The sequence below is a fragment of the Nothoprocta perdicaria genome, unplaced genomic scaffold, assembly GCF_003342845.1.
Source record: "Nothoprocta perdicaria isolate Ctin4 unplaced genomic scaffold, notPer1 scaffold_6, whole genome shotgun sequence".
NCBI lineage: Eukaryota > Metazoa > Chordata > Aves > Tinamiformes > Tinamidae > Nothoprocta > Nothoprocta perdicaria.
In genome coordinates, this window is record NW_020455865.1 from 1501137 (window position 1) to 1523411 (window position 22275).

Below are 22275 nucleotides of genomic sequence, written 5' to 3' on the forward strand. Positions count from 1 at the left end.
GGCCGGGCCCCGCTCAGGGCCCCGCGGCGCTCCGCGGCCCTCGCTCAGGCCCGCTCTCCTGCCAGGCCCCTCCGGCCTGACGCCCAAAGGAGGAAAACGCCTTTTCTGACCCAAAGCAGCGCGATGCCGGCGCTCGGGGGTGACCAGGAGCCCCCGAAAGCCCCAAATGTTGCTGTTTCCCTCGTGTCGGCACTACGGGGTGAGCGGAGGAGCTACCTGAAGAGCAGGAGCTGGGTGGGCAGCGGGGCCGCTGGGCCCCCCGGGGCGAGGACACGAAGCCGGGCTGTGCGGGGGGGCCCTGGGCCTCCCCCCCGTAAATAACCATCTCCTGAGCAAAGAAAACGTCAGGACAGAGGAGTGATCGAGGAAACACCAACTCTTGTCCAATATTTGGATCGTGCGTGGTGAAATAACTAGGCCTTACAAAAACAAGGGGGAGGAGGGTTTATACACTTCTCAGAAACAAGCATTTTTGATTAACTATTGTACGTGCCTGTCATGGAATACTTCYTCCTCCTGCTGCTTTTTGTGCGCGTGCAGGTGCTAGGTTTTTATTCTAAACRCGGTGCATCTCCACAAACCAATTTCCTAATAGGCTCCAAATGGAATCATTAATGTATTGTGCTTTCCAGCCATTCAGCTTTGGGTGGTTTCTGCATTAATTACCATTTTTATCCCACAGCAATGTTACTCTGGTTTGTCCATGTTCACTGACCACGTGGAATTAGATACAGGGCATCTCAAAGACAGGATTTGTAATGTTCTTAAAGATTCGGGAAACGGGGTTCGTGTGAGGGGTGGGGTAGTGGATGCCTGTAAAAGGATTGGATTTAGGATTCTCTTCCCAGCATGGTCTCTAATTTCACGTCTAAAAGACCCTTTCAGTCTAGGTCATTCCTCTGAATCTAGTCCAGGTGACTAGTAGCTTTATATGGCAGAAATTAATTGTTTTCGTGGCCTGGATGAACAGGGTTTTGTGGGGTTCCGTGCCCTTCTTGCCTGGTCAGGCTGTTGCTTTTCAAGTAATCTAATGTGATCRGGTGAGTTCAGCAGTGTGGGCGTCAGGCACAGCTGGTGCCCTCGCTGTTACTGTTGTGCCCATAGGGAAGGGGCGAGGAGCTCTTTTCAGGGCTTCTTTCTCTGGTGCCATAAAATCTAGAAAAAAATCTAGTCTTATTTTGATTTTTGCTTTTAAAAAAGCCCAGTTTTCTCCTGAAAACTATACTGTAGCTTCTCCTTCTTTGCAAAGAAAAAATGAAAGGAAATTTCCTTTTAGAACTTTGCCAGTGTAGACAAAAAAAGGGCACATTTCAATATCAGATGAGTAAGTTTTTATAAAATCAGCCTAACCATTACTTTCGTATTGTAGGGGCTTGCATACTTGCTCATCTGAATTATGTCAGTTGAGTATACCAATCACAGGATTAAAAGGAAAATACCTGAAAAGTAAATAGTTGTTTCTTTATTTGCTGCTTTTATCTGATTTTAGAGGGCTACCCCTATGATTTCTGCGCTAGCTTTGTTTAAGAGCGAGTCAAGTTGATTGAGTTGTTAGCAGGCTTAATAACTGGTTGTGACTTTGTCGAGCAGCAGTGTATTCAGAAAGTCTTGAATTAATCCAAGACTTGCATTTAGAGAGCAACCTATAGCCGCAATCAAGCGCTAGAAAGTTAATAGGTAACATACACGTTTGAGCACAAGCTGCAGTGCTAGGAGTTTATAAATGTAGGGCTGCCCACAAATTACAGCCTGCGAGTTGATGCCTTACAGGAGGTTATTGCACGTACTGAGTAGCAGTGACTCAAATGGGGGTCTCAAAGCATCTCGGATGCAGACATATCCTACGTATCGGGTACGACAGGGCTGCTGCTCCTTCCTCCTCGCTTACCAGCAGTGTTTACTTGGATGACTTGTCTTTTTTTCTTTTTTCTTTTTYTTTCTCTCTCTAGTATCCTTATAATCCTTATAGGATTTCTTTCCTTAGGGGAAAGAGATGATGTTAGGCCTTGGCTGAGTGTGTTCCTAGGAGCTGGAAGGAGGCGAGCGGGGTTGCAGCAGCCGCTCCTGCTGCGGGACACGATCTCCAGGCTGYGTGATCCCTGCTCCAGGGATGGCCCCAGCGCTGCAGGAGGAGGCCAGGCAGGCTCCCGTGGCCCTTGCTTGGTGCGGTGCTTGTCCCCTGGCCGTGCTGCCGTGACACAGCAGTTCTGTTCTCATCTCTTCTTGATGGAGCTCAGTGATAACAAAATCCCTGACTTTAGTTACATCCGTCTCCCACCKTGTAAGCTAAGGAGCTGCCTGCCTTGCAGGTTCCTGTTGACAAAGCCTCTGCGATTTTTAAAAAATATTTGCCAGTCCAAAAAATATTGCATTTTCAGCAATGAACAGCTGCATTCCTATAAAACGATTTTCAGTGCACTTTGAATGACACTGCGTTTTCCCCGTGTATCAAATGGTGCATGTTCCCCTTCCGTGCTGCGCTGCCGCTTGTCTAGCATCCCATCTTGATGAGTCTCACCTAGAAAACAATGTGTGCATAACTTGTTGTTACAGACTCCTCTGGGCTCCCAGTGGGGCAAAATTCTTAGCAATAATAGGTTTAGCATGTGGTCCGGTACCTTTTCGGTATCCTTGGGACAGCATTGTTGAGAGGAAGCCTTGCCTGCGTTTGAATAGCACGCAGGGTGCCAGGAGGAAGACTGGAGGAAAAGGAAACGGGGGAGCTGCTGGTTTGTCTCGCATTCACATCAGATGACAGGAAGTGGAAATKGAGGTTGGCTGCAGTGCTCCGTGCAGCCACATCTGTGCGGTGACTCGGGCCTCCGAGGCCCCCATCCTTGCCATAGAAAAAGCTTTTACACATGTTCGCACCTTTTTTTTTTTCCTTAAAGACTTTGGCTTTTCCATGACAAATCTTCCTTCAATTCTGAAGCACTCTTAGTGTGGAGAACTGCTTGCCAAATAACTGTTAATACTCCTCACTGTATTAACTGTAACAAATCCTAATCAAAGCTTGAAATTCTTATTTATATGAGACTTCGGTCCTGAGCTCTCTCTCATCCAGTAGACAGCTTGCAGTTGTAGAAATTACGTGCATGTTTAAGAGTTGTTTGCATCAACCAGAATCTAAAGATTAAATAGTCGACCTTGCACAGATGGCTGCTGGACTTCTTAAATGATTTTTTTTTCTTGAAGGAATGGCTATCGCTTCCTGCCAAGAAAGTAAAATAAATGTTATTATTTGAATGCAGAGGTTCTCAGAAGAAAAACAAAGTGTTCCTTTTGACGTGGTATCTGCAGATTTTTTGTTGTTGTTGCTAAACAAATATAATGAGAATCGTCATTGCCCTTCCACTGACTCTAATTGCCACAGGAGAAGAACAACCCTTCATTCTAGCGTTAAGGGCTTTATTTTCATATTGCTGAAATAGCAAGTTGCTTTTGGTAGCAGTGTCATTTTAGAAACAGATAGGAGATGGGCTTCTGTAGTGTGGAGGCTCTGGAAATCCAGCATGTGGGATTTTGTGTTATATATATCACACATGTCCAAAATTGATGTTTTCACATGTGCCTCTTGTAGGTAGTTTGAGTAGTGGTGGTTTGAAAGTTGGTTTATTGTGTAACTGTCTCCCTTCTCCTCTCTTGTATTCCTGTCTCTTGCCTTCCGAACAGGGGCTGAGGGTTCGTAGGACTCCTGGGATGCCCTGATGCCTCAGTGCTCGTGCTGTCCTGAAGGCTGTAGGAAACTTTCCATAATCAATTTCCATGTGCTTGTTCCCCTGGGCAATAACTTGGCCCTTCTGTGTTGCTAGTCTGAACGCGAGCTGCACCTTCACCTCTGTAAAAGTGCATATCCTGAATGTCCACGGTGACCCATCCTGTGGGATGACTCACATTCCTGGAACTTTCTTGCCTGCCTCCTGAAGCTTAACAAAGAGCTGCAGCCCACTTCGAACATCCTACCCGGCTTTATTAGGGAAAAATGTGGTCTGCCCTTCCCATTTGGGTCCTYACTACAATTCCCTGGTGCTTTGGACACCTTGGCACGTTACTAATCTTTCATTTTTGGACAGACACACTGTTTTTTTCCAGTGCCTACCTGGCCTGTATGCAATCTGCTGAGCTTTCCAAGCCCTGAGTGTACGTCTCGTTCTGCAAGCTGGAAATCAGGCTGAGAGGCTTCCTAAAGCTGTGCAGCTAATCAGGGGGAGAAGCTCTGCGGCACGTCAGCCAAGTGCTGCCTGAGCCAGAGCACTGTTAGATTTCTGCTGGGGTGATGCTGGGACCTCCCTGGCGTCTTTTATACCTGGTCTGCTGCTGCTTCCTAGTTGCAGTTTGTTCTCATACTTTCTTTTACCCACGTCTTTCTGCTTGCCCAGCTGGGCCAAGCAAGGAGAGTTTCTGCATTTGTGTGTGATCTGTGCTTGCCACGGAGAAGGGATGGGACTGGCTGTGCTGGGATGGGGAGTGGAGCAGCAGCTGCAGTAGCAGGGATGCCGAGCCAGGGCCGGAGGCTGTGGCTGCTGCTCCAGGGAGAGGAGACAGAGCTTCTCACTGGGGAGAGAGAAGGGAAACGTTTCAGGCTTTAMCTGGGTGTAATTAAGAAAGGCAAGAGGCAAAGTCCTCCCAAAGCCTTGGGGAGGCATTGCATAATTCTCCAAAGCCACCTATTAATAGATCTGCTGCTCTGTGCCCTTGAGCTGGCATTGCTGGGAGGAAGGCTCTGTGCCTCAAGGCAGCGCGGAGCTGTGGGCGCTGAGGKCTCCAGCAGCTCTGCAGGTTCAGGAGAGCACAAGTGTCACAGAAAACTGCTCCCGTGACTGAACATGAAACGTGTGTGTGTGGGGGCGTCTTTTCAATCTCCCTGCTTCCACCTTAAGGGAGGGTGCCATAAATGTCTCTTTCCTCCTCAGATACCACCTTCTCAAACTCCTTCAGAAGTTTGGCAAAGTCAAGCAATTTGACTTTCTCTTTCACAAGTCTGGTGCTCTGGAGGGACAGCCGAGGGGTTACTGTTTTGTGAACTTTGAAACCAAACAGGTATGTTGCTTTTAATCTAAAATTCTGTTGTATATGTCTGTCTGCTTCTTTCCCTGACTTATGTCAATCTAAAGGTGAAACAGGAAGAGAGAASTTAAATATTTTGTCTATACCAGTAGCCCTGCTCTACCAGCTTGCTCTGAAACGGCTCCTGCAAGTAGCAGGAGTGATTTCCTCTATCCTGTGCTGTCTTTTCCTGAATCCTGTTTTGTGATGCTAATTAAAAGAGACCAGTTCTTAGCCCTGCTTTGTTAGGGAGCTGGTTGGCTCCCTGAGCACACAAACAGCAACCAGTGGTGCTGCCAGATGTGTAGCATGAACATCTGTGAGATCCTGGTCCTAACTGACCCTGACTGCTTGCTTTGGAGGTTAAGCTCTTGCTACAAATCGAAGCGTGAGATTGTGCTGGTCTGTAGCATCAGAGCTAGACTTCTTATAATTCTGCTAAATTGTTGGAAAGCTCTGAAGAGCAGTGTTTTTGTGCTCGTGTGCCTGTGCCTTTTGCAAGGGGATGACGACAAGGATGTAGGCAGAGCCGTGGGGCAGCACGGTTCCCTTGCTGTTCCCGAAGCTCTCCTGGAGCTATTGCTCGTGCCAGGAGGAGCAGAGCTGCAACGTAACCGCTGTGGAACGGGCAGCAGGGGAGCATCCCAAAAGTGAGGGGCCGCTGCTGGGTCTGCATCAGTATCTGTGTGYGAGCAGCAATTCCTGCAGCTGGGTGTTACTGACACATGGAATCACTGCAGTGAATCGCAGAGTTTCCTAGAGAAGTGCTCGTAGCCCGCGTCTCCTCTGGAACRCTGTGCCAGAGCCCCCAGCATTTGATCCTCCCAAAACTCCCGATGATCTTCCCCRTTTCCTGCCTGCACCAAGTGAAAGAATCTACCTTGTTAGTTTGTAAAAACTTCAGTTAGGTGAGTCTTGGAGCCTCCAGGAGGATGGAATGGGATAAACTGTCAGTGCTGGCAGTTAACTGTACTTGCACAAGACTGGCAAAGGAAAAAGGGCCTTTGGATCTCGGATGGATCGACTGAAGCTTGGTTTTGTTTATCAACTTGTCTTCCTGTGCAGGAAGCAGAGAAGGCGATCCAATGTCTCAATGGGAAGCTGGCCCTTTCCAAGAAATTGGTGGTACGGTGGGCGCATGCACAAGTCAAGGTAAGCTTGTTGGCGTGTTTTTTAATATTAAAAACTTAAAAAAAAAAATCATATCAAGGAACAATTCTTATCAATTGCTGCTTAAGCAAGGTAAATTTCAGTCTGTTCTTGGGAAACAACTCTCACATACCTGAACTGCTGGAGCAGCCATGGAAAAAGAGAGACAATTTGAACATGTCCTTTGTAAAAGAGTTTTTCTGACATTGTTCCCTTTGTGGATAAGAGATGCCTTGAAATTTCCAGTTACCAAGTACTTTATTCCATTTGTGAAAGCACATAGGTGGTAGCTATAATTTAGCTACATAGCTTTAATTATTTCTGACTTTCAAAACAACATATTTCACATCTAAAATATATTTTAATTACCATATTGCATAAATTATCAAATTATTTTTATGTTACATTAAGCCATACTATCTTATGTGTTGATTTCTTTGAAACTCATTCTTCTCTCCTGCAGTTATTTACTACCTAGTACTTGGTAAAGAAAATGATCTTCAGAGATTTTCTTTCCAGAGCACTGGCTTGCAGGCAGCTGCTCGCTGCTATTTACCTGCGGGTAGTTGGCTTTTACTTGTATTGATTATCCAATGTGCAGCTTTTGACCCGTTCTCTTATCAAGCCTGATGGTCTCTTTGTTTTGGCCACTAAAGAAACGGGTACTTCTGTTAAAGGAGACCATGTTGTTTTAATTATTGGCTTCAAGGGCTGCAGGCTCTTGTCAGCACATCCAAACTTGTGTAAATCCAGTCTCCGTTTTCTGGAGCTCTGTAAGTATGAGAGTGCCACGTGCTTCCGGATGCCTGGAGAATGATCAGGCCATAAAAGGAGTTTCAGCCAGAGGAGTGAGCGTCTGCTCAGCTGGGACTTCTGCAGGGTAGCCCAGTGCTCAGCAGGCCAGGGTATGGCAAAGACGTGAGTAAATAACACATCCAGTTTGCAGGGCGCTTTCTAACGTGTGAAGGGAAAGATTTAACTGTGCAAATCTCTCTGACTTTTGTAACAAGTGCTTATTTTAGGCAATACCAGAACTGTGTTTTAAGACGAGCGGCCAAGACTTACCAGACACTGTCAAATTGAGCAGTTCTGCTGGAAAACAAACCTGATATTGTGCCAGGTGGAACATGGAGGCTGAACACTGCGAATAGTTCAGGTTGCCCACAGAGAAGACAGACTCACAAGCTGCTTTCTGTACCCAGGGGATGGTTCCTAACTGTTCTTCAGTGTAGTTCTTATTCCAGCGCTGCACAATTCTATTCAATTGAATACTTGGGTTACCTACTGACTCTGCATAATATCTCTGAAAGGATACAGCAGTGCAGTGGAGTAATTTTGCCTTGAATTTAAACATCTTTACTTTGTGCATTAGAAGTAGGGGAGTGGGAAGCAATAGCTTGGGGTGGTAAGGCTTAAGGATCTGTAGTGCAATGTGTGTATGAGAGCCTGCAGTCCGTATTGGCACGGAACAAATATGATTGGGACTTGTTTCAGTGTATGACTACCAAAATCTTTCTTAGCAAAAGCCTCACAGTATCTGAGGAAACTTTAATCCAAATTTAAAGCATATCTGTCGGCAAATATTTCTTTGTAATTCTGATGTATTTTAATATTTGGTTTCTTGCTTGCAGAGATATGATCATAACAAAAATGAGAAGATTCTTCCCATCAGTCTGGAGCCATCTTCTAGCACGGACCCACCCCAGTCTAACCTCAGGTAGGAGGCTGGGCAGGTGAGCTGAGCCCAAATGCTGGGCGGCAGGGAATGAACTGCCTGAATTTCAGTAAAATCTAGAGCTGGCATTATCCATGTGCTAAATACCTAAAACCACGGGCACTTTAAAAGGGCAGCATGCTGCAAAGCAACTCATTTGATGTGGGATGATTGGGAAACTTGATGTGTGTTTTATAATAGGTGAAACATTGGAACTTTTAAAGGAAAAGAGGTAAGATTAGGAACTGGCAGCATGCAAGACTGCAGCTCATGTGACCAAGATGCACTGTGTGCTGCTTCAGAGCAATTTCAGTGAGGTGTTTTGCCTCTGGTTCCCAGCAGTTGTGGCAGAAGCATTGCACCAGCCTGCCTAGGGAGGCAGCAGTCTCAGAAGGCGTGAAAAAACACATCCCTACCTCTCATGAGATCTACAGTCGAGTTAAGAAACTGAGCCTTTTCTCCTCATCTGTCGGAAAGCGCTAGTTCAGAAAATTACTAGCCAGTTCTTAACAGAAATGGTGGAATGTAAGAGAGATTGAGGTTTGCTGTTAAAAGAAAAGTAGATAATTCTGCTAACCATCCCATACTAAGTAAAAATCTTTCACTGTACTAATTTGATTAAGCAAAAATGTTTATGAGTRAAGATTTCTTTGTTAACAGTAAAACCTTAAGACAAATCCACAGTAATACTTTAATAGTTTCCCGACTCCTTTGCTATCTGAACCATGTATCCCTGGTTGTTGAGAGGGTATGTGAATTTTCCCTGCATTCTGTCGGGGGAATGCTGTGAGGAAGCAGGACCAAGGATAATTAATTTGCCTGCAGAGAAAACAAGCTTGGAAATCAGAAGTGACGCTGACAGTAGAAAGTAATGAGCGGAGAGACTTGAGTTGTATGTATGTATGTCTGTATGTACATCATTAGCTCCATCACTGGCACAAAGGAGTTGTTTCAGTGAGGAAGGATGCTTCAAGAATCTGTACTGGAGAAGGGAATGTTCTTCCATCTGTGCCCTTCAGAGGTTTATTAATAACAAAAGTCCTAGGAATTTGGGGTGTAACCTAGGATAGCTTCTCCCTTTGGGATRAACTCTGGTAATGTTGAAATAATGTTTCTTCCTGGTCTAATTAGAGCCTGGGGTTTTCCCATCCCAGGCAGTGCTGAGCTCGGAGGAAGTCTGGCTTTCATTTCTCGGCTGTTTCCAGCAGCCTGGTCTGAGCCGCGCTCCGCTGYGCGCGCTCAGACCTCCTTCAATTACATCACTTTGCGTGAAGCAGGGAGCTTTTTAGTGTGCTCATCTGGCTCAGAGTCCTCAAGAAAATGCTGAGTAGGAGCAAGAACCGTTATTTTGTGGCACTATGATGGATCTCGGAAGATCTTTCCCCAAGCAGATATATGCTCCTGTGAGAGAACGTGGGCCTTAAGCAGGAGATTCCTGCTTCCCAGCTTCATACTGTGCTGAAGGTAGTGACGTGAGCTGCCTAGCACTCCTGGTGTAACCGAGTAGTCAGATGCCCCCCGCAAAAAGCAGCTGAATTGCTGTACTCTGCCTGCTTACATGCTGGGAACAAGCTCAATTTCTCTTCTGCTTTTCCTTTCCAGCGTCAGTGCAAAAATAAAGGCCATTGAAGCCAAGTTGAAAATGATGGCGGAAAATCCAGATGCTGAATTTCCAACGACGCCTGTTTATTCTTACTTCAAACCACCAGATAAGAAAAGGACTACTCCTTATTCCAGAGCTGCCTGGAAATCCAGAAGATGATGCTTATGAGTGGATATGGTAGCAAGAAACACTGCTTTATATACCTGGAATCTTGCAACGCTTTTGTACTTTGTATAGTGAGAAGGAAACTGTCACCTGAGCACAGTGCCACTGTGTATGGCACAGTGGCATTGACACCTTAGGTGATCTGCTCAGTGCTCCTTGTTGCCAGTGCAGCTCTCAGCTGAACGCTGTCCAGAACAGCGGGCTCTGTTCAAAGCCCGTGGCGAGCACCCAGACGAGCTCTTGTTAGTGCACACTCAGTAGCGAGACTAGAAGCAGTAACCAGTGTATGGAGTAAAGCATATCCAAAATGTTTGGGTTAATTGATTACTTTTTAAGGTATTTTTAAACAAAGGGTATTCCACTTTGTGTTTTTTAATGGAGGGGAGGCACTTGGTTGAGTGACATTCTGTAGTTACCATGGAATACTTTTTCTTTCATCTCAATAAAACTCATTTGAAATGGATTTTTGCAATAATTCTAGCAACAATGCTTTTGCAATAGTTTTATGCACATTCATTTTGCCTTTTGGTTGCTTCCTTGAAGAAGGTGGCCGTGACACAACATGGGCACCGTCAGTGAGGCTACAGCGGCGGCCTCCCCGCTGGAGCGGTGACTTTGCGCCCAGAGGTCTCTCCGTGCAGCAGTTTCTGGTGTTCCCGGTCAGTAACCCATTTGGTGGCAGTTCCTCACGAAGCAGCTGTGACGCCGTGAGAAGAGCAGTGCTGTCCCAGAGCAGTGTCCTGCGCATGGCCGCGGCCTCCACTCCCTGCCCGGCGCCGCTGCGGCGCTTTGCTGCCTGCTGCCGTTCCCTGGTGCCCCGGGAGTGGCACACGTGTTTGTGCTGGAATGGCACTGCCTGATGGCAAAGGTTGTCCCAGGAGGTGTTCAATTCACAAGCCTAGGGGATAGCATGTTGCTTAAATTATCTGGCCAGCACATTTCCCCGAGCGAAACTGATCTGATTTCTTCGAGTGACCCATTAGTCGCTCAAGTCCTTCTGGTGGCCTCAGAGGAGAGCATCGTGTTTAAGCAGCCCCTGGGTTCCCCGCACGGGTGTTGCCACGTTTCAGCAAAGCAGCGTTTAACAAAATCAGCAGAACTGTTGGCCTGTCCCCACTTCCCACCTGCATGGCTGAGCCAAGCGCTGCATCTGTGTGATGGAYGGGCTGCTAAAAGCCTGAGCTGAATAAAGGGGGTCTCTTGCTGCAGAACATTTACCTCTTTAGGTACCTGCCTAAAGAGAAAGCTTGTATCCCTTGCAGTCTGTACCCCTGCAAATGCCAATTACACCCATTTACGTTCTCCGAACAGCCTGTGTTTTGTTGTTCTTACCTGGTTTAACACCTGTGGTTGTGGGCATTTGTATCTGTAGTGTTTAAAACTGTTATTCCTATAGGAATTTAGGAAATCGAGCCTGGTAGGTGGTTGTGTCCCCTTCAGAAATGCTTTGATATTTATTTGTACTTGAATACAACTTGTTATATTCTTACAGCTCTAAATAAATGTTCAAAATACATTTTTTTCTTCCAGGACAGTGAGGGTAACGAGCAGGCACTGAGAGCTGCTAAAGGCTCAGCCTGAGCCCAGCTTTGCTGGTGGCTCCCGGGGTGCATGGGGACCGTGTCCTGCTCTGCCCTGGCCCTGACAGCTCTGCAGGGACCCGATCCGGGGCAGCCGCGGTTCAGACCGGTGCTGGTGCCTGTCCCTGCCGTCCCCAGTGGCCTGGGCCCCTGCGCCCTCCGTGCGCTTCCCGGGAGAGCCGTGGGCTCCTGGAAGGCCCCGCGTCCCCTCGGCTGCYGCTAATGGAGCAAAACGCGGGAGCTTCCAGCACCGTGTCCGGGTGGAGGGGAGTTCTGAACGCCCGGTGCCGCTCAGCAGGAGCGGCAGCGCCGGGGCTCTAGCAGCGACCACCCTAAAACACCTTGGAAAAGCCCCGGGCTGCGGYGCAGAGGCAGCGACAGCCCCGGCGCTGACACGGGGCCTCCCCGTGGCTCCTGCAGCACGAGGGGCCGTTCGGGGCCGTCGCTGCGCGCGGGGGGTTTGCGCCGTGCCCCGGGGCCGGCCCGGGCTCCGGCGGCCGCTCCGTGTTCCCCGCAGGCTGCGCCGGGGCCGCGGCGCGTGGGGTCGGTCGGGCTCCGTGCTTGAGCCCGGGGCCTCGTCCGCCTCCTCCCCGCCCCCCCCGCCCAATTTAGCTGTCAGAGTCGATAAGGGCGAGGATCCATCCGCGGCCCCCGCCGGCTCACGTTACGGCCCCGCAATTACCGCGCGGCTGCCGGGGAGCGCTCGGGTTACCGGGCGGGCAGCGGGGCCGGCCCGGGCGCCCCGTCGGGGCGAGCAGGGACCCCCCCCGCCCCGGCCCGGCCCGGGGGCGCCGCCGCAGGTAGCGGGGCCCGGCGGGGCGGGCGGCCCCGGCGCGGCGGGGGGGGCGCCGCTTCCTGCCCGGCCCGCGGCCGCCCCCGGCGCGGAGCGGGGCCGCGCGCTCCCGCCCTTCCTGCCGCGGCCGCCCGCGGGCTCGGAGCGCGCCCGCCCCGCGCACCGGAGCCGGCAGGGCGGGCGGCCCCGGCCGAGGTGAGCGCCGCCGTCGGGGCCGGGGCCGGGGCCGCCTCCCGCGCCCGAGGGGAGGATTTTCCATCCCGGCGCTTTCTGGGGCGTTTTGTGCTCGGCGCGCGGAGAGGGGGGAAGAATTTCGATTTTTAATTACTACCATTAAAAAAAATCAAATTTGCAATTCTTTGGGTGGCCTGATGGATTCCCTGATTGACAGCCGGAATTGACACTCTGGGTACCTCTTATCTCGGGCATTTACGGCAATTTCTAATTGCAGGTAGTTTGTGGGGTTTTTTCAGCGCTTTGGCTCGCATGGGAACCGAGCGATTACTTCAAGAGGCCCGGGTTAAGTGCAGCCAGGGAGAGAATTCAATCCACATTCAAATTGCTTCATTAAAGAGACGCAGCTTTTGTTGCAAAGGATTTAAATGGCCACTAGAAAGTTCTTATTTATTGTTTTGAGGCGGTTTATATAGGGCTGCGGGGCTCGCCCGGCGCCCGCAGCCTCCCTCTCCTGCTCTCTCCCGCAAGGTGATGCCGCCGGAGCCGCTGCCCAAGGGGAGCCGCTGCCTCGACCCGCACGGCCGCGCCATGGTAAGCGGGGCCGGGGCTGCGGGGGCTGCGGGGCCGGGCTGGGAGCCGCCGGGGCTGCGGGGGCTCCCGGAGCCGCCGGGCTGCGGGGCTCGTCGAGCTGGGACCCGCCGGGAGCAGCCGGGCCGGGGCTGCCCGGGGCGCGGGGGCTCCAGTGGCCGCCGGGGCCGGGGCTGCTCCGGGGCTTTCGGGGGCGCCCGCCGGGCTCTGCCGGGAAGCGCCGGGCGCGGCCGGGCCCCGTCTCAGCCCCGCCGCGACGTCCCCACAGTCGCAGCCCGACGCGGAGCCGCTGCCCGGTGCCCTGGACAAGGAGGAGGCCCGCTCGGCGCCCAGCACCCCGTCCACACCGTCCGTCTGCTCCCCRCCGTCCTCCTCCTCGTCCACGCCGTCGGCCGGCAAGAACGTGTGTTCCAGCTGCGGGCTCGAGATCCTCGACCGGTACCTGCTCAAGGTGAGCGGCCGCGGCGGGGGGGACCCGGGGGGACCCGAGGAGCCCGTCTCTCAGCCGGCCCCTTCTCTGCCCCAGGTGAACAACCTCATCTGGCACGTCCGCTGCCTGGAGTGCTCCGTGTGCCGCACGTCGCTGCGCCAGCAGCACAGCTGCTACATCAAGAACAAGGAGATCTTCTGCAAGATGGACTACTTCAGGTAGGGCCGGGGCTGCGGCAGAGCCCAGCATGGGGAGTGCGGCCGGGGCGGCTCCGCGGGGCCCGGCACTCGCTCCTCTGTGCGTGCTGTGCTCGGATGTTGAGTCGGGACAGCTTGGGGAACTCTGGAGCTGGGGGACTTGGGGGAAGGAGCTGGGCCTGGTGTCCCGTGCACCCAGCCACACTGGGGGTCCCCAGCTCCCCCCTGGCTCCATGCGAGTGGCTCCGGACTGGAGCGCGGGGCGACGGGGAGGCTGCGAGTGCTGCCGCGTCTGCCCGCGGTGACTGTCAGGCAGCGGCGTTCCAGCTTTCCCAAAGCGAGTAGATAGCTATGGAGCTGGTGGGAGTGCTGCATGGGCTTGAAAATAAACCCTTTCCGAGATGCAGGACTGCAAACACCGAGCACGGGTGGTAGTATGTTAAAGAGCGGAAACAAACTGCAGGAGCCGCCGTGTGCGGCGTGGGGCAGAGCCCGGGGCACCCAGGATGAGGGTGTGCGGCTGCCCGGGCACTGTGGAGAGCAGTGGGATCCAGCGGCGCAGCCACCTCCCCCTTCTCTGGCAAATAGAAACCTCAAACCACAGAAATTGCCCCCAAAGAGAGGCTGGGACCGGCGGGTTCCGGAGCCCTGGGCTGGGGCCGCCCTTGCTCCCGAGCCCCCGGTGCCCCCAGCCTGGCACCGCAGGGACATCTCGTTTGTCCTGGGAGGAGCAGGGAAATGGAGGCAGGAAATGAGAGTGACCCTGGCGGGCGCAGGGGCCACCTGCCCCTAGGGAGAGGTTTCTGGGGGGTTGAGGAAAAATATTGCCGCGGGGTGCCGTGCTCCAAGAAAAAGAAGGGAATGGGCTGGAGTTTCCATGGTCATTTTATTGCCAGGTGCCCTGGTGCCATCCTGGTTCTGTGGGGATGCAGGTGCGGGGGCTGCAGCCGGCGCTGTGGGGTCCCCCCGGCCCCGTTCCTGTAGCGGGGCCGGGCAGTGCTGGGCACTCGCGCTGGGCGCTCGTGTCGGGCACTCGCGCCGCCGGCGGATTCGTTTCCCCCGGGGCTGGGGGGCGGCTGCTGGCCCCCCACGTGCAGTGGGGCTGGAGGGGAGCTGYGCCCTGAGGGTTCCCATCGCTGCCACCGTCCCGGCCACCCCGGCGCGGCAGGGGCTGCTCCTTCCCACCCGCCGCTGCCGGGTGCCGCTGCCTTGGGGGCTATTGGGGAAAACTGTTGTAATTTGGGGTGATTTCCCCAAATAGTCCCCGGTGCCTGCACCAAGCTTGGGCTTAGTGTTTAGTAGCGGGGGGCTGTCTCGGGGCGCTTGTGGCGTGTGTCTGTCGCTGATAACCGTTGCGGTGGTATTAGTGCTCCGAGTGCTCCTCAGAAAAACAGAGCCTTCCAGGTGCCTTTGAGAAACACAGAGAACAAATTTGGGCCGGAGGGAAATATCTACAAATTCAGACMCCCGCCCCGGCCGAGGTGCCACCGTTGTGTGCGTGTAGCCCCCGGACAGACGCATGGAGGGAGGCAGGAATCGCTCGCAGCAATTGCTGCCCGGTGTGAGCGGCGCCGTGGCGYGAAGCCGAGCGGAGGCAGCAACACCAGGACGCGCTCCGGGCTCCCCGCAGGAAACGAATGCCCCTTAGCGGGGGGACTTCGCTGTCCACTGGTGCCCCGGGGATGGGCGCTGCACTTGGGGCTGCTCCGCGGCACCGCCCGGCTCGTCCTGCGCTGCACGGGGAATGTGGAGCCGGCACTGGGATGCGTGGGGTGCGCGGAGCCGGCGCCGGGATGCGCGGGGTGCGCGCGGCCTCCGGCGGTGGCAGGATCCCCGCAGCTGTGTGTGTTGTGTGTCCCCKGCGCCGGGCGGCAGCTCTGCGGGGCCCGTCACTCTGCTCCCCCCGGTTCTCCCTTTCTCTGGGCATCCCTGTCCCCCCTGTCCCTTCTGGAAGGGCACCTAGGCTGCCTGGGACAGGGGCGGCTCCGCAGTCCGGCWCCTCAGCCTCAGCCCTGTAGCAACCCTGGGCAGCCCGCGGCTCTTTAGAGCCCCGGCTCCTATTATTTTTCTCCTGGAGCCGCAGGGGCTGGAGCCAGCGGGACCTGCAGCCCCCATGGGCTCTGGGCTGCGCTGCCCGCCGGGCAGAGCGGAGGTGCCCGGGGCCGCGGTGCTCGCGGAGGAGCCGGGTGCCCGGCAGGGGCTGTGGCTGCGCCTGGGGCTGGGTGCGGAGCTGCCTGCGTGATGCTGTGCTGGTCGCTGCCCCATGCGCAGCTCTGCGCCCGTGCACACTGGGGCCCGCTGGGTGCCGGGCCCGCTGGGTGCTTTGCCCGGCCGCCTCCTGCACTGTTCATGGTCCCCGCTCCAAACGTGGAGGAGCCGTTGGCTGCGGAGCTGCCCGGCAGGGCACAGACGGCGCCGTGAGCTGCGGTGGCCCCGGGCTGGGCTGCGGGAGCCGGTTCCCTGCAGGACGATCCATCTGTGGGTGGGTTCCTAATGTTCCCCCTCGCTGCCGCTGGCACCGTTGAAAGAGGCGGCTCCCTCCCCGCTGCTCCCAGCTGCAGCATCCCGGCACCGGCAGGGCTGCTCCGGCCGGGAGCCGCTCCCTTCCCGGGGAGGCAGCAGCTCCAGCTCTGGCCGTGATTGCCACGCACCAGTCCCCCTCGCTCACGGCATTTCACTCTGGACGAATGTCCCCGGGCTGGGCTGCATGTCCCTGGCCGAGGGCAGTCGGGCTCACGAGACCAGGAAGGCTCCATCCCTTGGCATGACCCGCTGCTGGCTCCCGTGCGGCTCGGCCACCGTTCCCCGGGGCAGGGGAGCCCGGCTCCGGCTCCGGCTCCGGCTCCGGCACTACTGCGGCTGCAGCTCCCGCGTGCCGGCCCTTCCGCCTGCACCGGCCGAGGGCTGGGGCCGCCCGCGCTGCTCGAGGCCGCCCGCGCTGCTCGAAGCYGCCCGCTCGCAGCGACCGGCGCTGCCGCTCGAAGAGCTGCCGTGCACTAAGTGCTTGGCGCACACGGGCTTGCGGCGTTCCCATCTGAAGTGAATTAGCGAGGGCTCGGAGAGGGGTCTCTGTGTAATTTCAGCACAGAAATGTTTTCTCTAAAGCTGCCTTTTTTGACTTTTTCTTTTTTTCTTTTTTTTTTCCTTTTTCTTTTTCCTTTTTGGGTGGCTGCTGGTCAGACTGAAAATCCCATCCCTGTCTTCCTCCAAACGGCTTTTGCAGCCAGCAATGGCAGCGGCCGCGGCGCCTCCGCACAGCTCTGTGGTGCTGCACTCCTGTGCCCTGCACTGCCGCTGCGGCTTAGATGCCATTTAATTTATTTATTCTAAATGCTGGTAATAAAAAAAATTCGCGGTGCAGGCATGTGTGCAGAGGAGCTGGATGGGCCTGTGTGTTCGCCATAGACTTGGAATTCAGATTTTCTCAGAAGCCGCAGAAAAGGCTCCGGGAAGAGCTGGCGCTTCGGTGCCGCTTCGTTGCGCTGAGCAACCTTCTAGCACACACACCAGGGCTGAGCTCGGCGCGAGGAGCCCCGTGCGCGGGAGCAGCAGCGCCCACCTCCATGCGCCCGGCCAGAAAACACATGTTTTGATTTACTGGAACTGGGAAAAGACGCTCGAATATTTTCAGCCCAGTGTCAAGTTGGCAGTTTTAAAAATTACAAGCCTGCAAATTTGGAAAGCGATTCCCTTTGCCACAGGACCTCAGCGCTCTCCTGCCCGCCTTGGTGCCAGGCTGCTGGTGTGCGGTGCTCGGCCCTGTCCTGTTGTGCACAACCCCGCTGTGTGGTGCATCCCCACTCCGTGCAATGCACAATCCCGTTATGTGGTGCATCCCTTTCCCATGCAGTGTACAGCCCTGCTGCGTGGTGCATCCCTGTCCCATGCAATGCACAACTCTGCTGCGTGGTGCATCCCTGTCCCATGGGCCCCTATTCCCAGGCCAGATCCCCTCTCATCCCGACTCTCCTCTCCTCTCCTCCCGCAGCCGCTTCGGTACCAAGTGCGCCCGCTGCGGCCGGCAGATCTACGCCAGCGACTGGGTGCGCCGGGCGCGCGGCAACGCCTACCACCTCGCCTGCTTCGCCTGCTTCTCCTGCAAGCGGCAGCTCTCCACGGGCGAGGAGTTCGGCCTCGTCGAGGAGAAGGTGCTGTGCCGCATCCACTACGACACCATGATCGAGAACCTCAAGCGAGCGGCGGAGAACGGTACGGGGCCGCGGAGGTGCCGGCGCGTGGGGCTGCCGAGGGGCTAATCCTGCCCCGTGGCTGCAGCTCACAGCTCTGCCCTCCTTGGGGACGGGCCTGCCCGGGTGCCACAGAAGAGCCTCCCAGCGGCGCTCGCTGTCCTGGGGAGTCGTGGGGCAGCCTGCGCTCCCCATGGCAGCTGGAGGTGCCAGTGCTTGATGTCATCAGAGCATTGACATCGCATGACTGTCATTAGGCTTCAGAGTGAAAGCCCCCAGCAGCACACGCTGCTGCCGAGAAGGGGGCCGGGGCTCTCCCGCCGGGGTGTCTGGGCGGGCGGCTGCCACGGCCCAGTCTGTGGTCGGGGATCAGCAACCGGCGGAGGGAAGGAGCCAACGGGCACTGCTAGGGAGGCGCAAGGCAGCCGGTGCCCAAAGTGTCACAGGAGGCTCCCGGGCCCCCAGGGCAGCGCTGGCTGCGGAGCTGGGGGCCACGCGCTTCTCCCCCATCCCAATTCCCCAGCAATTGCTCTGGCACGTGATGCTTTACATGCAAGAAAAATAAACAGCCCTTGCCTAAGCCAGAGCCCCATCCATCATCCGAGGGGAACGAGTCAAGCTGCAGAGAACCCCTTGCGCTGCGGCCAAGGCCGGCGGCTCCCGCCCGCCGCTCGCGGTGCTTCCTGCAGCCCCGTGCCGGGCGCGAGGCTGCTGTGGAGCCGCCTGCCTTCGCGCCGCACCCAACACCCAATTCCCCGGGCCGGGTGCTGCCCCGTGCAGCAGCCCGACAGCCCCTCCATGCCAGCCCATCCCTCCTGTTGCGCTCGGGTAGGAGCAGCAGCAGCGCTCGGGTTTGCAGCGCCCGGCGCTGCCGTCGCCGCTGCATCCGCGGGGCCGCGATCGCCGCGTCTCTTCCGCAGGCAACGGGCTCACGCTGGAGGGGGCCGTGCCCTCGGAGCAGGACAGCCAGCCCAAGCCCGCCAAGAGGGCGCGCACCTCCTTCACGGCCGAGCAGCTGCAGGTAGCGGGGCCGGGGGCGGCCGCGGCAGCGACGCGCGGCAGCGACGCGCGGCCTCACCGCCCGCCTCGGCCTCTGCCGCCAGGTCATGCAGGCTCAGTTCGCTCAGGACAACAACCCCGACGCGCAGACGCTGCAGAAGCTCGCGGACATGACGGGGCTCAGCCGCAGGGTCATCCAGGTGAGGCGGGTCCCGCGGACGCCGCTGCTTTGGCCCCGTTGCAGCTGCAATCCCCCCTTTGCTGTCCTGCTGACGCGCTGCAGGAGCGCTGCAGGTGTGCAGTGCAACGCGGCCGCTCGCCGCTATCCTCAGAAATGAGGGCACATGAGAGAAAAGAGCAAAAAGCAGTAGAACAACTGAACTGCACACATTTTAACCCTCAGGTGGACCCCCCAACTACTCTCTAATTAAAAGGAGTGAGATTTGATGGGAAKGCTCTTACTAGTTGGTTGAAATAGGTCTGTGTGTTATGACCTGGTACCTCACTTCTCTGCTTTAATGTTGTGCTGACATAATTTTTGATGGGATAAAACATCACTGGTTAACATGACATCAGTATCATCTTCCCTTAAGTTATAGTTTCTCCTAGTCTGAGCCTTTCCTTGGTTTTATGTCMCTTGGTCTTGTCCCATCTCTATTCACATGTTGCCCAGCTGGTCGGGGCTGGGCTCCTGGGCTAGCTGAGGTTGGGGGTACAGCCCATGTAAGACCTGTCCAAGTCCCTTAAGCCCGCGTTAGTCCTGCAAGGGAGAACCTGGACGGAGCTCTGTCTGGTCGTGGATGAGCAGGGAGGTATTTGATTTCCTTTTGCGAATTTGGCCACGGCATCATCTTGGGGTCTTGGTGCACGGTCTCTCGGCCCAGTTAGCAGCCGTTCCTCTGGGTGTTTCAGGTTTGGTTTCAAAACTGCCGAGCGCGCCATAAAAAACACACGCCGCAGCACACGGTGCCGCCCTCCGGAGCGCCCCCGTCCCGCATCCCCTCCTCGCTCCCCGACGACATCCACTACTCCCCGTTCAGCAGCCCGGAGAGGGCCAGGATGGTGACGCTGCAYGGCTACATAGAAAGTAAGCAGGGCGGCCGGGCAGGGAGGGCGGCTGCAGCAGGGACTCTGCAGCGTGGGCTGGGGCCACAGGATCCCGGGGTCCCGCTCCGCACTGCGCTGGTGGAAAACTCTACCACCTTCTCATGGGTGGAGTTTTCACCTCATCCTTTGGGGGTTTCTGAAGGGCCGATTGCCTGGGATGTCCTCAGGAAGAAAAGCAGCAGCAGGAGGGGAAGGGGCGAAGGGGGTTTCCCAGCCCCTGCCTTAGGATCCCTAGGGAAGCCACCGCTTTGGTTTCTGTTATGGGCCCTTACTCCTCCTTACCTTCCCCTTTGTCATGGACAATGGGCATCAACTGCCTTGTTTAGCTTGCTCAGGTGCTCTCCTTCCTCCTTGCTAGACCCCAGCTGCTTTTTCTAATAACTGCCTGAGCTGGGGAGCCAAGCGGGGGTGGCGTTGGTCCCTGCTGGCTTGCCCGGCTGGAGCGATGGGGCCTCGGAGGCTCCCCACTCAACCGCATGGGCCGCAGCCCCTGCTGAACGTCCTCCTCTCCAGCGYGTCCTGTCTGCCCCGGGCCTGGGAGCCCGGCGGGGGACAGGAGGCTGCAGCCTCTTCTCGCCCGCAGGTCAGGTACAGTGCGGGCAAGTGCACTGCAGGCTGCCCTACACCGCGCCGCCCGTGCACCTCAAAGCCGACATGGAGGGGCCGCTCTCCAGCCGGCCTGAGAAGGTAACCGCGGCCGCCCTGGCGCGTCCGGGCTCAAACCTCAGCTGTGGATTTTCTCATATCACGCAGCTGCCTCCTTGTGACCACTTTACCAGTCCTCGGTAATCTCAGCAGCTTTCTGCAGTTTGTGTTTGCTTTGTTTTGGTGCCCCTAGMCTGGTGTCCCAGCTGCTGATAAAACTGCCACCCGTTTGTTCTCCACCAAAAGCTCCTCGCTGGTGGGAGATGCCGAGATGCTCTGCTCGGATCCCTCGATGTGTTTTGCTCTCCTCCATCCTGTACTCTTCTTTACCCTCTTGATCTTTCCGCATGGCCATGAGCTTCCCATGTGGCCACGAGTTCAGCCTCTCGGCTCCCTGCACCCTCTGCCAGCGCCACGCGGCTCTTAATACCCGAGCAGGCACCGTGGTCGCGTGCTCGCTCTCCAGGTTTGCAGGAGTTAACATGAAAGACACATTTCTTGGGGATTCCAGTATTGCTTAAAAAATAACAAYTGCCTGTTACAAGGTCTTCAGTAGAAATGTTATTTCACAATGCCTGGCTAGGAAACACTGCTGCATATCAATATGTTTCTGTTGAACAGTCAGTGTTTCTCCACTCTAACATACAGTTCATTTCTGGGAAAGACTTCTGAAACTGCATATGCATGCTCAGGCTCAGAAGACATTATTTAGCAATCCAGTTCAAGTGGCTTTTTTTTTTCTTTTTCAAAAAAAAAAAAAAAGGAACATTTGGCAATTCTTTTTGGTTTTAGCTACCATCCTTACTTTTAGAAGTTATCAGATTTTTCAGATCTGTCTTTAAGCAGKGCAGCAACCTAGATTATTGAACTCTCTTTTGATAAGCACAAGCAAAGTTACTTTCTCAGTTTAAATGCTACCATTTTATCAGGATATCTACAAAGCAAAATCTCAAGATTTAAAAAAAACCCAAAACACCATGGCCTTAGTCCTGATTCTRTAGTTCAAACAAACTTCATTGCAGCAATTAGTGGTGGACCCATGGTTTGAGGGAAACGTGATGGTTACCAAAGAGAGTACAGATAAGGACACTTGATAATGATGGCAATAGTCTCGGTAGTTGTTGTAGAGGATAATGCAGAGCAAACAATTACTGGTTRCAAATTGTTGTATAATATAATACAAGCTTTACAGCTAAGTATCTGCCTGTTGGTGCCTCTCTCACTTAATGAAGTATGATAATATACATCTTAAATGACCTCCCAYGGGTGGTGTGTGGAGCTCGCGCTGCTGTGAGTCGTGGGCAGGAGGAGGAGGCTCAAGGCAAGCAGTGGCTGCAGGAGGGATGTGCTGCACGGGGCAGCCTGCAGCGGGCACGTGGGCTGCTCTTGCTCTTCCCTAGCAGCCCCTGCCCGCCTCGCGTGTCTTTTTTAACGTAGCTAATGCTCAATTCGTGTTTTTCCCACCAGGTCATCCTCTTTCAGTACTGACTGCGCGAACTCTTCCTCATCTGTCCATGGCGCTACCAGCACCACTGCCCCTCAGTCGTTGACATACAGTGTCCAGTCCAAGGCAACTGCGATCAGTCATGCAGGAGAAACTCAAATCCATCGTTCTCGGGTGTTTCCATTGACCAGCATCCAACAGCCACTATTATTTCTCCAGCGACACTCTGTGTATGTGTGTTTTGAGTGCACAGTTACATTTTTCACTTGTTTCTTGTGGACTTGTAGAATGACAGTGAGTCTCTCCAAGGCAATGCCAGACGCAGTCGAAATTAGTGACTCTACTGTGCTTACAATCTTGTTTCCGAAACCACGGGAAAACGAACAAAATGCCGAGGCCCGGGGGGTTTGATGACCGCCACTCGAGCCCAGGAGAGGAGGAATTCATGCGG

General features: G+C 54.8%; 2 protein-coding genes across 2 annotated transcripts in view; both read left to right on the forward strand.

The window, feature by feature from the left end:
- RBM18 (RNA binding motif protein 18) overlaps positions 1-10038 on the forward strand; it is a 10427-nt gene extending 389 nt beyond the window's left edge. The window contains exons 2-5 of the mRNA XM_026049493.1: positions 4914-5040; positions 6112-6198; positions 7827-7912; positions 9512-10038. Of these exons, the coding sequence (XP_025905278.1) occupies positions 4914-5040; positions 6112-6198; positions 7827-7912; positions 9512-9671 (460 nt within the window). The 3' untranslated portion in view covers positions 9672-10038. The remainder of the gene's footprint in view (positions 1-4913; positions 5041-6111; positions 6199-7826; positions 7913-9511) is intronic.
- A 201-nt stretch (positions 10039-10239) lies between these two features.
- LHX6 (LIM homeobox 6) lies at positions 10240-21938 on the forward strand. The gene is made up of 10 exons (XM_026049534.1): positions 10240-10286; positions 12701-12818; positions 13084-13266; positions 13342-13463; positions 17431-17651; positions 18550-18650; positions 18733-18828; positions 19541-19715; positions 20319-20422; positions 21848-21938. The coding sequence occupies exons 1-10, from the start codon at positions 10240-10242 to the stop codon at positions 21866-21868; spliced, it is 1188 nt and encodes a 395-aa protein (XP_025905319.1). The 3' UTR covers positions 21869-21938.
- Positions 21939-22275: the final 337 nt, after the last annotated feature.